Source organism: Eleutherodactylus coqui, chromosome 7, assembly GCF_035609145.1.
Source record: "Eleutherodactylus coqui strain aEleCoq1 chromosome 7, aEleCoq1.hap1, whole genome shotgun sequence".
NCBI lineage: Eukaryota > Metazoa > Chordata > Amphibia > Anura > Eleutherodactylidae > Eleutherodactylus > Eleutherodactylus coqui.
In genome coordinates this window covers 79,987,286-80,003,866 of record NC_089843.1, presented here as the reverse complement: position 1 = coordinate 80,003,866, position 16,581 = coordinate 79,987,286, and the positions used below count along the sequence as shown (strand labels likewise).

The window sequence follows — 16,581 nt, the reverse complement described above, 5'->3', positions numbered from 1 at the left end:
GTAAGAAAGTCGCCGATAGTTGGCACTGTAGCTATGCGAATCACAGTACAAATGTTCAATACGTCCCCCTTGGTTTTCAACAACGCTCTCCATTTGCAAAATTATGTTTTCTACCGCTGAACACAGTGAGTCGGCTTTAATCATAACAACTTGCCAACGGATGCTGTCCTTTAGATCTGACACTGATGCGGGTTTGTCACATTGCAGCACCACCTATCGGCAACTTTTTTACACTTTTTTTTTTTTTTGGTTGTTTTCATAAATGGTGAGCAGCACATTGTCAAAAGTGGCCATTGTCCAAATTTTGCCTCATTTTGAGCAGCAAAATGCCCTCCGGAGCCCTCTGAATTACGGAAGTTTTAATTTGGCTAACTTTGTAATTGATCTTGAGGTCTTTGAAATGATTGGCACATATATCACTGCATGGTTTTGATATTAGATTTCTTTTTCCTGTGATAGTTACATGCACTGAGGAATGCTGTACAGAACATCTCCACTGGAAGCGCTGCCCATATCTCCAGCGCACTCGCTGAACAAAGTATCTCTGAATATAAAGTGGAAATCAGGTGCGTTACTAAAATGTGATTATCTATCACACAGATAAATCCCAGTGAGTTATTCCAGTGCACAGAGGGAAAAAAGTGAAACTTTTTGTTACCCGCTGTAATGTTTTTTTCTCATTTCACTCATTTTTGAATTTTTTTTCCTATAGGTAATAACCCAACTACGACATTAACTTGAGTTGGTTGTGACTTCTGTTATTCTATATGCCAATTGGGTGTGACTTAATTCCAATAGGTGGCGCTGTGGAGGTATTGTTCCATCTCCCTTATTTGCATATTACCCAGAGGAGCATGAATGGCCCTTTGAGTCTCCTTATTCACCATCTTGGTGCTCTCCCTAAGGAGAAAAGATAGCGTTTCTGACACCCATTAATTTTTTCAACATGTATAATTTTTTTGTGATTTTTCTGTCCCACAAAGATATTTGCCAGACTGAGCCTGAGTCTTAAAACCCCTACTGAGAGTGTTAATAGCATTCGCCTTCCATAGAGTGCAGCAGGGAGCACAGAAGTGATTCCACATGGCAGTGCTTTGTCCTCACAAGGCTTTGGATCCCAGTACATTACCTCATAGAAAGCCGTCTTCTGGAATCCTAGAAATGTGACATCTTCACCGCTCTTCTAATAAATTAGACAACTGTAATTGGAATCATACTATTTTACATGAATTGTGGCCGTAATGAAATTCATATTTCTTCTGAGATTTGTTTTATTCATCTTTTTATTATTGTGCTTGTTACCAACAATAAACTACTCCGCCAGCCGAGTAGTAGCCATTTGAGGACGAAAAAGCATATTTTCTTGCGTTAATTCTAAAATCGTCTTATAATTTGCTTGAATTAAATAATATATAGACATCTGACCTTGAATTATAGTGTAAAAGTGTCCCTCATGGAAAATATATGTTCTAATTATTGAATAAGATGACACTATATATATAATTTTTTTTTTTTTTTTTACATATTATCTTTACAGAACATAAATGAAAGGGGTCGTCCAGTTGTAAACTACTGATAGCTATCCATCAGTTAGGCCATCAGCAGAATGTTCACTCAGTTCTGCCATTGAGGAGCCCCACCATTCAGCTGTTCACCAGGCAACTGTGCTCAGGCATTGAGCCAATTTCTGCAGGAAGTGGACAGCTCTGTTCCCACTGCAGTGGTCAAGCTTGATATTACAAAGTACCCATTTTCAAGCTTTGTATTATAAAGTTCCCATTGAAGTGAATGGCTAGTAATAACAAGCCTGACCACTGCAGGGGCAACGGAGCTGTCTTCTTCCTGCAGAAATTGACTCAGTGAATGAGTACACTGGCCTGGCAAACAGCTGGGTGGCAGAAACCCCACAAATCTGCTAATGTTTCCTAATGATATGTTTACAACTGGACAAGCCCAATAATCTTTTAGTTGTTACAGCCATACATATTTGTATCACCACAATCCAATAAAATTAAACCCAAATTACAATGCAGTTATTTTGGCTGTACAGGGGTTTTGGCCATCACACTGTTTGTGCGACCAACATTGCTATGCAGCGCAGCAATCTCACACCGCCATTGAATTCAGGTTGTCACATACGAGTTGCAGGTTGCTACAACATCGTGGCACCTGTGACTTACACTATGACTCTATTGAGTTCAGTGCTAGTGCAATGTTACTGCTGTAAGGGACTCCAATAAACTGGTAAACTGTTGCAATGGCAATGAAGCAGGAATGTGGCAAAATGCTAACCGAATCGCCGCATGCGCCAAAATTTGTAACAAATTCCAGCATAGTTGAATGGAGTATGGGCAGAGGAGAAATGCTGGATGGCTGAGGCACCTCAAATAAAAAGGACAAGTTTTACTGCACCATCAGGAGAGTTCAGGGGAACAAGAATGGAGCCTTGTGTGTGAGAGGCGCAATAGCATGCAGAGGGGCCATTTGGAAAGTGCAGTGAGTGTTGCACAGGAAGCATTAGTGTGACCGATGACTGGAGCCAGAAAAGACCTGGACTGTGCAAAGTTGCATGTGTGGAACAGGAGGTAAAGAAACCAGCACAAGAGACCCCGGGAAACTGTGCTGCAGAACCAGAGACTGCCCGACTAAAGAGCGCTGATGAATACAGCATGGAGACTGAGCAAAGGAAACCATAGTAGAGTCACTCTGCTGACCCAAGACAAGCTTGGATCGGTGGTAGCAAAGACACCCGTGCAATGGAACCAGATGCTATGGTCGGTGTGCACACCAGAAAAGGAAAACCGTTTGTTAGTAAGCTGGCCCTGCTGTGGGAGGTAGGGCTAAGATTATGGACACCAGATCTTGTGCAAGTTTCGAGTGTTCAAACCCAGTTCAGGGACTGCATTCTTTAACCCCTTGAGTGGCGGGTTTCCTACCACCCTGTCGTGCCCACCAGGGCAGGTTTTTTAAAATGGTCTAATCATTGAATTTCAACTAATTTTGCAGTTGCGTCTCAAGAGCCATAACTTTTTCATTTTTCCATTGACATGGCCATATGAGGGCTTGTTTTTTGCGGGACAAGTTGTGATTTTTTAAACGGGGGAGGAAAAAAAGAAATGGGGAAAAAAGAAAAAAAAGGGCCATGTCATTAAGGGGTTAAATAATGCTTTAACTTCCTTCTCTGGGTCATTACGACGCACACGGATACCACATGTGTGATTGTATTTTTGAGTTTTTTTACAAAGTAAAGGGAGACAAGTGTTTTTATAATTTTTTTAATAATTTTTTAACTTTTTTTTTTTTAACTTTTTTTTTTTTTTTTGTCCCTTTAGGGGACTTCCACAGGGACCCATCAGGACCCCTGATCACATTCCGGGGGTCCGATGGTGACAGCCCTTTACATGCTGCAGTGACAGCCCTTTACATGCTGCAGTCACATAGACTGCAGCATGTAAAGGGTTAACACAGCAGAGATCGGAGGTTTTCTCTGATCTCTGCTGTAAGAGCTAGTACCTAGCTGTCCTCTGACAGCTAACAACCAGCTCTCCCTGCCACAGAGACCATCGGCTTGCTTCTGACAAGCCGATGGTCTCTATGGCAACCTGTAAACAAAGCAGGAGGTTGCCGACATATTGGCAATATCTTCTGCTGGTTTTTCAAAGCCCTTGCTTTGTTCTCTGTGGGTCTGTGCAGGCAGAGCACACTGTCACAGCTTGTGGCATTGTGCTCTGCAGCTCCCATAGTGATACATAGCCCGGAAATCTTCCGGGCTATGTCACTATGAGCAGTGGAGCTCGGCCCGGAAAATTTCCGGGCGTGCCACTCAAGGGGTTAAAGGGACATTGCAAAGGTATACCATGTTGGATTGTTCACCTTATTAAAAATGTCTTTGTTACTATCTTTCCTGTTATTGCTGCTGTTTGACATTGCATTTTAAATATTGGTAACCCTAGGATTTTGTTAGCGTAGCTAGCATTAGGGAGATCTATGGTAGAAGATAATTGCTTATTTGTTATTAAACCATTATTCATTTGCATTACTCTCTTCTTAAATACATATTGCATATTTTTGTAACTCCTTCTTCTGCATCGTATCCTAACTCGGCATGATGATATCACTTCTCACCACACAGCAATTTTGGCTGTGCTGTGTAGCCTTCGCCCAATGATTCATGGTGGAGCCTCCTAAGTAAATCATTACATTACAAGTCTCTATTATTTGTCTTCCTTGCATTAGTGCAGGTAAAATAGGCGCAGCCATTGGCTCTTGGGCACCTACATATTGTTGATGTTTTATGTATTTGTTTCATTCCAGGCAAACAAGGAAATATCGAGACGCAGAGCAAGAAAGAGACAGAATTCTCCTCAAGTCTCTCATCAAAGTTTGGAAAGAGATAAAGTCCCTGCGCGATTTTCAGAAGTTCACCAACACCCCAGTGAAGCTCTACTTGCGAAAGTATGTAACGCTGACATGTGACTTGGATCCGACTCCAGACATGACAAATTTTGTTCAATTTCTAACTGAAAGGAATTGGGCATAAGGATGATAGAAAGTAGCATGTGTGTTTAGTGGATTGTAATGTGATGACAACTACAGTGCCATATGGGAAAATGCAGACATGTAGGGAGAGAGCAGTCATGATCTGGAAGCTATTATAATGGCTTTAAAAGGGCTGTAAACGTATGCTTAAAATGGCTTCAAATAGCATTAGTGCGTCCACTACTCTAAATTGTAATGTGTCATTGTCTTAACCTTGGACAACACTGATTGAGGACTTGGCCATCTCTTTGCTAGTGGCTTCCACATTACAGCTTCTTACATTAATCTCTATATAAGCAGCTGTGTCCTTAGAGCTACAAACACGGATGAAGCTTTTCTTTTCTTAGAACTTTGTGTTGGGACGTTCTTCTATTATTCCTCCTGAAAATATATAATTAACTTAAGATCTGGGTGTTACCAGTTGGGGTGTGTCCCAATCAGAGCTGACTGATTCCAGACCATGTAGTCACACACCTTTTTGACAAGGGAAATGGTAATCTTCCTTTGTCTATTTATTCATACGTATTCAGGGGGAATAAAAGGAATGACCTGACACAACATTTTAAGAAAAAATGTTCCACAATTGTTTAATGGGAAATGCGAGTATTTACTACAGATATGTCAAGAGAACCAACATATACTGTTTAAATGAGTCCTACAAAAGATATGAACTTAAATGACCCTCCAATTGTGGGACAAAATTCTGTCCCAGGGCCAAAGGGGAAGGGGCTACATTACCTGCTGCTGTTCTTTTTCTTCCATGCACTCTGCGATTTTTGGGTCCCATTTTCAGCATTCCGAGATGGCCAACAAAATCTTCAGACTACCTAATCCCCATAGTGTATTAGTAGTGTTAAACTACGAATGCGCCATACCTTCTATCTGATTGGCGAGCACTGCTCACATGATCAGTGCTGGCCAATCAGAGAGCAGTGCACATTGTACATTAACTAGATAGAAAATTTCAGTGGCCAACTTGGACAGACAAAAAATGGGACCAGAACCAGAGAACAGCAGAGAACAAGTGCAGGTAATATACCCCCTTAAGCTATGAGTATAGACTCAGCCAGACCTCGTCATTGCTCTTCTTGGTTCTTCACTGCTAACTCCTGGAGCTGCCCTGGAAAAAGGAATGATACTGGAGGCCGTAAACTTAAAGGGTTCAATAAAGAGGCAATGTCAATCATTTACCTATAGTCGGCACTAGATTTTTTGCTCCCCATTAGCACTGTAGGGTGCTGCTGCTGACATGGGTCTAACCTAGTAAATATATTAATGTTCCACTACATTGTGATGTCTTCTCCAGCTGCACCTAATCATGTTAAATTACCCCATTTGCCCTTCCTGTAATCGCGTTGTACACAGGGTTTGCTGATAAGTAACACCAATATGTATAAGGCCTTCACATTCCAGATCGTATGGATGCGTTTGATCACTTATGCCAGTATTTTTTACCACATACATGTTTTTCATACTTTCTTTTGTACTGAAGCCTCTCCATGTGTCGAGCAGAACCCTTGTAGATAATGTTACATATCATGAGATTTCATCCACTTGAGCCAAAGTTTCCATACAGTGTGGCCACTTCACCATTCCACCAGTGTCATCAGACACGTAGAAGCATTGAAGAGAGCAGAGTTTTCCATATTTTAAAGAGATTGCATCAATTGCACATAGAAGATGCTCTTAAAAACGTCTTTTTAAGACTTTGCCAACATTTTCTCCCAATTTTAAATAATCTCTTTGCCAAGATGGTCGTCTTAGATCTTTATGTTGAAAACCACGTCCTAAACATGTGGAGAACATGTGTGTCAAGCAGCGAATAAGTAGGGACACTTGGTGCTATACAAGTCTCATAAAATGTCCATAAAATCCAGATCATAAGGCGTGCTTTGACCCTAGGGAAGAAGTTAATAGGAAAGTTGATGAGGAAGCGTATGAAACCGAAATACAAGCCGAAATAAATGAGCTAATGGAGGAGTCTACCGAGCAGTACGAGAAGAATTTGAAGCAATACAAACATGATCTTCAGCAATGGAAAGCATGGAAAAGAGCACAGGTATAAAAGCCTAGAGTGTAATTCGTTATACAAGGGGTACGCAATCTTTTTTTGGCCCAAGGGCATATGACCAGATTATACTAATTGTAGAGTTACAATTCCCATCAAACACATTCATGCTATAGCAAAAAAGTAGCTCCATACACATATCAGAAGAATGGGGTTCTGTACTTCCCTGTCCATCACCCTAGATATGGCCCCACACACATGCTGCTATCTCCATTGTAGTTTAGGAAAGTTAGTGAAACAGCTGATTTTTGTAACTCCCATAGACATCAGTTGTGTGAGCCACACTCATGCGCAGCCGCCTCTTCACCTCAGGCCATACAGAACAGCTTTATGGGCAATGGACTTTGCACCCCTGCCTTGTATTATCTAACATTATTATATCATTTATTGTGCAATTACTTTCTTTGTATTTATGCTTTAAAATATTCTGTACCAGAAGTTTGTCACTGTGAACTTTAGCATCCTGTACCTTTTAGACATGCTGCCCTACTAACTTGTCCCCACTGTGAGGATCCCTTCACTCATCTTATCTGTGTCTCGAACTTAGTTGTTCATTGCTATTTCTAAACTTTACAATCTAATGTGCAAACAGAAAATAAAGAATAAAAAGAAAAAGGAGGGTGTGGATGATGATGATGAGCCAGACAGTGGACTCGTTGAGGAACCCACCAAACCCTTTCCTCCTGCTCCGGTGGACAGACAAGAGCTAGAAATACAGGTTCGTGATAAGGCAGCAAACATCAGGAGAAGACCTGGAGAATCTATCCTGCACCCTGAACTGAGCCTTTCTGGAGCGATCACCCCCAACAACATGTGTCCAAGGTAATATATGCTGCTGCGAAATATTGCATTTAAAACACCTTTTCAATATAGTTTAGACTATTAGTTGCTGTTCATAGATACCTGAGTGATGAGTTGCACCTCACTACTTCTATAAGGCCTCAGCCATGGTGTTAAGCTTTTAATACGATGACATAAAGATGAAGCTTTATTCATGTTGGATGCTCTTGTTGATTCATCTGTGGTTTTCTAAGGCAAGCCATAGTCGAGCACCCAAGGAGAAGACAACATAGTTGTACTTCGAGTTACCATTTTCTTTAGGCCATATAGTTGGACTACAATTGTGTGAGCCACACTCTTGCCCAGCCACCTTTTATGGATCTGTGTTGTACTAGTATGGATCTATACTGTACCTCCACATGCTTCCAGTATTATACAGAGGGACACCAAGGATTTGTCTCACTGATTGCTTATTCCAATTTCTACCATATTGCAGAGGTATTCCACCATACAGGCAATGCTTCTGATGGAGAATATGGTGCCTAACGGTGTGCCTATAGGTTCATAATGAGAAACATTGTGTGTCACCATGTCGGGTACATGAGCATGCAGATTAATAACTAGGTTTTACTGCATCCGGGACAAAGATTCAGTTTGGTGCCCCCATAGTAATCGTGCCCCCCCAGTAGTGATAGTGCCCTCCATATGGCCCCCACCACTGTCTATACTCTCTGTCTGCACTGTGAATTACATTAATAAAACTCTCACACCTTCTATTTTCTCTCGCTGCACTGCCAGGCTGGCACCGAGTGCATCTTCAGTCCTCTTCACCTCTTCTCTGACTCCTCTTGTTCTGAGGCAATGGAGACAGCAGAAAAGGATGGAAGATGAGCCCAATAATGGCCCAGTGACGCAATGAGAGAGACCAGAAGTTGTGTGAGACCTTCCTTACAGTAATTCATGCTGTGGCAGACAGTAGTGTGGGTGGGCACAGCTGCCACAGCTGGGGTAGCGAAGTATGGCTGTCCCCAGCTGGTACACAGAGTGCATCTGTCAGTTGGTTGTGTATTCGGTATGGTCCACAGTATTTAACTTCTAACTTGGTGCGGCCAGCACCTCCTTTGCCTTCCATCCTACTTGCACCTGGGGCATATGCCACGCTTCCACAACTGCTATGCAGCTATGTCCCTGTGTGCATGACTTTGGGAATTGAGCCTAGGAATTGTACTGACAGTATAAGGAGAAGCGAATTGAACTTGGAGTGCTTTAAAACTAAACAATCATCGCTCAAATGAGCAAAAGGGAAGAATAATCGTTCAGTCTAGAAGCAAGCTAACAATTGAACGATGAACGAGAATCATTAACTTCTCATTCGTCGTTTATTTTATGCATTCATAAAAACCGTTGTTGGCTCGTTTGCTTATCGTTCTGTTTAAACAGCAATAGTTCAGTTCTTCTCATTCGCTTATACGGGTACTGAGCAATTCTTGTTTGAATGAGCCATTTAAATATGCTGCTCGAGTACGGACGAGTTAACGGTGACGTAACTCGCTCGTTCAAATGAGAATCGGCTCATCAAAAAGTGTTTGATGTACAATCGGCTCGTCAAAAAAGGATTTGATGTACAGTCAACTTGACTCTTAATGCCCATTTAGACACAACGATTATCGTTGGGTGTAAATGTGCCCATCTATCAGTTTTCTGCCAGATGACAGATTTCAGTTTGTCTTTAAATCCGTCATTCAGCAGAACAGCTGATAAGATGGACTGCACACTGTGCTCTGCCTGGGGACAGCTTATAACAGCTGATTACATTGTCTCAGCTGTTCTCAGCTGTCAGCCCCGCTGGCAGAACAAAAGGATTTCAGAGAACAGCGGGCGGTCCTCTGAATAAATTCAGCTACTGGCGGCTCACCAACTGCTAGTTGGTACTGATAGGCATTAGTACCAATTAGTAGTTTATGCAAAATGATCGCTCAAAAGTTATCTTTTGAGCGATCATCTTGTGTCTAAACGCACCTTTAACTTGATGAAATATGATGGTGTTCCGTGCTTTTAGGGTTGTTTATTTACACTTTGAATTACTTTACAATGACTTTTGTTGTGTTAAGATAAGAGAAAATCGATTTTTAATGGGTTAAGAGAATATAACTCTGCACTGTGCTATTACAATTGAGGTAAAATGTGTCCCATCTGTATTCTCCACTGTATAATTGGGAAGGTTAGCAGATCCCAGTAAAAAAAGAAAAGTCGTGGGATTTTAACAAACAGATGTAGCTTTTTATTGCACACCATAAGACCTTTAACTTGAAGGGTTTTTGTCCAAAACTCTGGGAATCTGTGTTAATATTGTTGTTCTGTTTTTAATATACAAAGCTGACCTAATCTCCTCATCACATTACAGGGTAGAAGTGCTAAGACGAGAAGAGCTACAGAAACACTCCTTGTTCATCAAGATCCTTTTCAATAACAAGGAGGTCTCCAGAACCGTGACCAACCGGTTGGGCTCAGACTTTAGAGTCCATCTTGGACAGATCTTCAATTTACAGATTTATAACTGGCCTGAGAGCATAAAATTACAGGTACTGATAAGCACACCATCACACAACCTTCCATGTATACACACGGGCAGTCAGTCAATAGTACCGTATCTATGCTTGATGACATGGAGTACATCTGTGTCGGGTTATGTGTGACAAAATAACATGTAATTACATTTATACAGTCAATATATGAACATTAGAGGCTTGCCACGATGAGTTCCAGTCTCTTGAAAATGCATTATAATTTTACAAATGGGTTGGATTACATTGTATTATACACAAACAATGCATTAAAGGGCTGATCTGGTGTAATATAAGGAGAAAAAAAGCTAAATCACCATATCCATGTACAGTTTTGTAATATACTTTGTGTTTCAGTTATTCACCATTTTCAAGATATTTGCTTGCTGTTGGTGAAGCGAAAGCGGAAAACCCCATATTCTTAGTGATGCTCTCGGCAGATGCTATTATATCCAGTCTAGGCAAAACTCTGTGAACCAGATAACCTAAACTCCAGAATGATAAATTGCTGCCAACTATTGCTCCACATTTGCTGTACCTGGGCCTCCAGATCATGCAAACTCATAGTCTGTCGAAGTCGGTGTTCCAGATAGTATTATACTTATTCTATAGGTGATAAATCTGGCGACCGGGCAGGAATATAAAAAAGTTCTGGAGACATTCCTGTGACCCCCTTGTGTGTGCGGCCGAGCATTATCCTGCTGGAAAATGCCTCTTGGAAGCCGCCATGAGAGGAACACATGTGGCTGCAGGATGTCCTGAACATATCGTTGAACTGTTATTGTCCCTCGTACCACTACTAGGGGCAACCGACTGTTGTATGCAATGCCACTCAGACCATCACACCCGCAGTGGGGGCAGTGTGCCCCTCCACAGCAAAGACAGGATTGACACTTTGTAAAATTATGTGAGGTTCTTCATTGGATAAGATACATAAAAATCCATATTAAATTACTTTTCGACAATTTATTGCCAAATCAATCACTAATCTTTCTGTACAATCGACCTTCATACTGCATTGAAGAATGACCATTCGTAAAGTACATGGTCTTCTCTTTTAGATCTATGAAACAGTAGGACACGGTGGTGGCACCCTGCTGGCTGAGGCATTTGTGCCTATTCCGGAGACCACCGTATTAACTGGCAGAGCCTCAGTGGAGGAGATAGAGTTCAGCAGTAACCAGAGGGTCATGTATGATCATGAAGGTGTTGGTAGCGGTAAGGAAATATTTATCTTTCTGTCTTTAGATGTTGTATGTCATGACGTTATAGAAGCTGATCTTTAGTCTTATCGGTTATGTATTCTGGGGTCTGAGTAAGCCATATTTTTGAGTTTTTGCAACTGATTTAATACCTCTTTTCTTCACTGGCCTAGAGGCTGGGCCATATTTGCCAATAGGTGTCGGAGGGCTAATGCCTAGGGCGGCCTTTTCCTTAGGGGCGACTACTGGAGGAGAGGAAAAAAAATTTTAAAAAACCCTTCTGGTGATCCCTGCTGGATTTCACAGTAAATCAATGTCCTCTCGAGTAGGAGGTGGGGTAAGATTGTGGGAGCAGGCGTGAGATAGTCGAGGGCAGAAGCAGCGGACTGCACAGCACAGATCCACCAATCGGCACACAGATGAGAGGAAACAAGCAGTGTTTTTCCCTGTCATGAGTGCTGATTGGTGGAGCAGCTGTCAGCAACTTTTAACTGTTCTGCTGTTTCACCAATCAATGTCTCAGCTAACATACTGACCAAGCACTCTGCCATGCTGCCCGCCTCTCTGCTGCACTCGGTAGACCGCCAGTGGATCACAATACTTACACTGAATGGAAAGACTGCAATGCCCTCATCAGGGGGAGGACATTTGAGACGGCCCACACTAATAATCCCTAATACTGGATTCACACACGTGTATGTGCATTTATTTGCGTCGTATATTTGCACATAGAATATTAGATTTTTGCGCATGCCTCTGCATTTTCTTAATGTACTTTTTGCGCGTGTAAATTTGCGTTTGCACAAAGCACTCAACCACAGTCCCAGCCATTGCAATGGACAATTAGTGTAATTCGTCCCACATGCTCTGTTTCTCTGCGGAAATGCACAGGAAAATAGAACATGCTGCATATTTTTTTGGTGCAATGGAATTGCGCATGAAAAATGCATGCAAAAATTGTGAAAAATCACAGCAGGTCCTATTTTGGGGCGATTTTTGTTCAAGAATCACCCATTGTTTTCTATAAGAGCATAAAAAAATCGCATAGCACTTGCATGCTGGTGCAACATGTTTTTTTTAATATTTCAACTATTGAAATAGCATGCAATTATTTTTTTTTTCCGCACCAGAACCAAGCTCATAAATACAGAACCATTGGTGCAGATTTTTTTTTACAGATCTTGGTGCAGATCAATAGAAGGAGTGGAATCTGCTATGGATTCATACAAAAATCTGTGTCAAAATGGTTCTGATTTTTGATGCAGAAATGAAGTTGAACTTGGTGTGGATTTTCCACAATTTCCCATGTGTGAACTCACCTTTAGGCCTTAGTCAGACGGGCGTTTTTAGCCGCGATTTGCGCATGCGCATGCGTCCGGCGATTTTTTAAAAACCATTGCTTTGCAATGGTATCGGACACATGAGCGCTTTTTATGCGCTCGTCCGATAAATTATAGAACAAAAAATCGCAGATCGCACCTATCTGCGATCTGCGATTCCTGTTCTCTTCTGTATATGCGCTCAATGGGGCCGGCGGCAGCAGCGCTGACCCCATTGAGAACATATAGAAGACAAATCCTTCTTCTCTGCCACAGCTGTAACAGCTGTGGCAGAGAAGAACGATGTTTGCCCATTGAATTCAATGGAGCCGGCAATACAGCCGCTCCATTGAAAGCAATGGGCTGCCGGCGTGCGCGGGGTGAATTGTCGGGAAGGGGTTAAATATATAAGCCCTTCCCTGCAATTCATCCTAAAATGTGTTAAAATAAAAAAAAATTGTATACTCACCTTTCCGCTGCAGCCGGAGTCCAGCCGCGGCCGCTGTCAGTTCTCCTGAACTGCTTCTTAGCACTATTCAGCCGGCGGGGCTTTAAAATCCCCGCCTGCTGAATGATCTGCCTCTGATTGGTCACAGCCCTGACCAATCAGAGGCTGAAAACACTCACACACCCATTCATGAATTCATGAATGGGTGAGTGACTGCTGCCTCTCAGCGCTGAGCCAATCAGGGGCAGGTCTGACTCACATCCATTCATGAATTCATGAATGGGTGTGAGTGAGGCATGCCTCTGATTGGCTCAGCGCTGAGCCAATCAGGGGGCAGGTCTGACTCACACCCCCTTCACACCCACTGCAGGACGGCCACGCGGAGCTCCGGCTGCCGGCAGAAGGTGAGTATACAATTTTTTTTTTATTTTAACACATTTTAGGATGGATTGCAGGGAAGGGCTTATATATTTAAGCCCTTACCGACAATTCATCCCGGGCTCGCCCGCAGCGCATTGCTTTCAATGGAGACGGCTGTATTGCCGTCTCCATTGAATGCAATGCGCTGGACAGCTCCAACCCGTTTCTAATGAAACGCGGCTAGGAGCAGATTTTCGGGCGATTTTCGGGCGACTTACGCGCACCGGTCACGCGATTTGCGGATGCGCATCCGTCATGCGATCCACAAATCGCGCGAAAAATCGCCCGTCTGACTAAGGCCTTAAGGAGACTTCTACCAGATGAGTGTACCAGCCAAACCACATGCTACTGATCCAAACTCACAGTATGATGGAGATCTATCGTGGGGCCCGTAGCAGGTCAGAATTTGCTGTACTTCCCTTTAAAAAAATTAAAAATACATATGCAATCATCATATTTAATATGTAACAACCTCTATAACGCAGCAGGTGTAGACACAGCAGTTCAGCTCTAGTATACCTCTAAATAACACAGATATGGTGTTCTCAAATACTGGCTCTACACAGTGATAATAGTGATTACAGTGCAGGTATCTTTCCAATCATCCGTATTTGGTTTTGTTCTCTTTGGGGTCCCGACCATCGTTGAAATTTCCTCCTTCCCTGACTCTCTTCTGCACATCTTTCCATCCTGCTACCGCAACGCTAATGAATTTCTCCATGCCTCCCTTCCATAGTAATAATGTACCTGCTATGGTCCCTTAGTAATAAATTCTCCCCTGTGACGCTATTAAGTAATAAGGCCCCCCTCTGATGCCATAATGAGAAGTACAGCCCCTCTTTATCTTCAATAAGTGATTGGATGTCCCTCTGTGCCCCCAATGAATAGGGCCCACCTGTGGCCCTAATGAGTAATAGGAATAGCTTTATGTGGCACCATATGTAAATGGAGCCCTCCTCTTGCGATTAATGTGCGAGAAGTCCCCTACGTGACTCCTGTTGCTGGTAGAGTCCAGAGTAACTAATGTCCAAGGCCGGGAGCTGTTATGCTCCTCGCCCCCAGTTCCAGTGTTCACTCTATTTTGAGAGAGGAACCCTGCAAATAAACCAAATTATTAATGAAACAAACAGTACTAATTGCTCAGTGACCGCTGCTAATAATGTAAGTCCTTGCACAACCATTCAGCCTCCATGGGGTGTCCTTTATACAGAGCTATTCATCATTAGAAGCATTGATTTCAGAATACCTCTGTATATACAATATCCTGCTAGAACACTCTTCTGTTACATTCCTCTAGAAGTACAGTAAAGGCCTTGTGCACTGTACAATAGGTACTCCTATTTGGGCCCCGTGCAAATAGCGCTGTGGCGTAGTCTGATGGAGTCAATGGTTAAACCTTGTATACTTCAGACCTCTTCAATAGTGGTAATCTTCACATAAATCACCATCATATGATCCTACTTCTTGCAGAAGGTTTTCCCACCAAATGCATCAACTCTGCTGATTTGTGTTGGAGAATTATCCTTACAGGGTCAGACCTTGTTGGCAGGCCTGGACTACATAACTGCCAAGTGATTTCATGACCGATACAATGTAGTTGTCTGTCTGCAATCATTTATCTTCATGCATATGAGAAATGCTGCAAGCAACAATGTAGCAACAAAAACTGTAGCACATAAGAGTCTAAAAAAGTGTGTGTTTTCAGCCGTCTGAGTGGATTCATATTGTGTGCACTTGTGGACATGATTCTTTCTCTGACCTAATATTCCCTTTCCAGCAATAATGAGTGAATCAGATGGAAATCTTATTTTCATGTATCTAGCGATCTGCAGTTGACTGATGAATGGCCAGATATCTGATTTGTTGGATAAAAGTCTCTGCCGGCAGGAGTCTGAAGATGCAGAACTTGGCCGTACAATGGTGATCAACAAGAACCTGTTGTGGAGTAAATACTGGCAAGGTCCGCTCCAATAACAGCAGCAATAACGGCCAACATTCATTCATTTCTTTTAATTCGTTTTTGCCTCTTAGCTATCGTTTTTTCTGTATCTAAACGCTCTGTCCAAAGCTGAGGGGCTTCTGGTGGCCCTCTATAAGATTTTAACATTAATAGATTTTAAAGGGAACCTGACACCATATTTTTACCTATTAAACCCCTTGTTCTGTTTAAACCATGATGTAATGGGCATTTATATTTATGTGGTCAGCTCATACATGGAATATTGTGTACAGTTTTGGGCACCGGTACTCAAGGAGGATGTATGAGAGCTTGAGTGGGTTCAAAGGCGGGCAACTAAAGTAATGGAATTGAGTGGACTTATGGAAATCCCATTTCTCCATTTATGCGTAGAGTTAAATGGTACAGTTCTGATTGTTTAAAATCCTGAGAGCCTGACTACAGTGGAGTAACCTAAAGCTCCTGGACTCCAATGCAGAATGGCCCCCCGGCCCCATCCTCACACACTTACCATGTGCCATTTACTGTATGATACTGGTGTCTTCTTATGAACTCTAAGACGTTTTAGATATAGAGCTACATATTACTGGTTATTAGATGCCTCGTGTTCATATAAAATGAACCCCCTTCAATTCATTTGGAAATCTTTGCCCCCTCCTTTTCAATGGTGTTTGCGACTTATCAGGGGCAGACTGCGCATATATAGAAGACTGTATGCAGCGTTCCATAGGGTGACCCCGGACACATGGCATACACCAGGGAGTTGGGAGGGCAAGGTGCTGGCTTGTCATGGTGGCACTTACCACGCTTCCTCCTGGAGGGATGCAAGCAGCCAAGGCCAGGACAATGCTGGGTCTCTTTGGACACCCCTGGCATAGGGATGCTCAATAGATAGTGGAACAGGGATTGCGATTGTCACGGGTGACGCCACCGTTCCAGTACCCACTGGCATGAACATCGTCGGGAAAATAATTGAGCCACAGACAATCATAGAGTACCTCAGGACCCCAGGAACGATCAGAGCCTGGAATAACTTTATTAGGTAACCACTCCACAAATGCAAGGCAAAAATAGACAGTATTCGAAGTGCAGGCAGAGTCTGGGAAATATATATATATACAGACAGACGTGAAGATGAGTACCTCCACACAGCGACCCCAGATATCAGGACAGCGGTGTGTGTGACCATTGTAGACGCGTACCTCCACCCAGCGGTCCCAGACTTCAGGATACTTGGGTGTGAACAATGGAGAAAAGAAGAGTGCCTCTGCACTGGGCCTTGAG

General features: G+C 42.7%; 1 protein-coding gene across 1 annotated transcript in view; it reads left to right on the top strand.

The window, feature by feature from the left end:
* Window positions 1-16,581, top strand: part of CC2D2A (coiled-coil and C2 domain containing 2A) — a 124,982-nt gene that overhangs the window by 38,250 nt on the left and 70,151 nt on the right. The window contains exons 12-17 of the mRNA XM_066573263.1: window positions 460-566; window positions 4,315-4,455; window positions 6,442-6,598; window positions 7,200-7,429; window positions 9,792-9,969; window positions 11,013-11,169. Coding sequence (XP_066429360.1) covers window positions 460-566; window positions 4,315-4,455; window positions 6,442-6,598; window positions 7,200-7,429; window positions 9,792-9,969; window positions 11,013-11,169 — 970 coding nt within the window. The remainder of the gene's footprint in view (window positions 1-459; window positions 567-4,314; window positions 4,456-6,441; window positions 6,599-7,199; window positions 7,430-9,791; window positions 9,970-11,012; window positions 11,170-16,581) is intronic.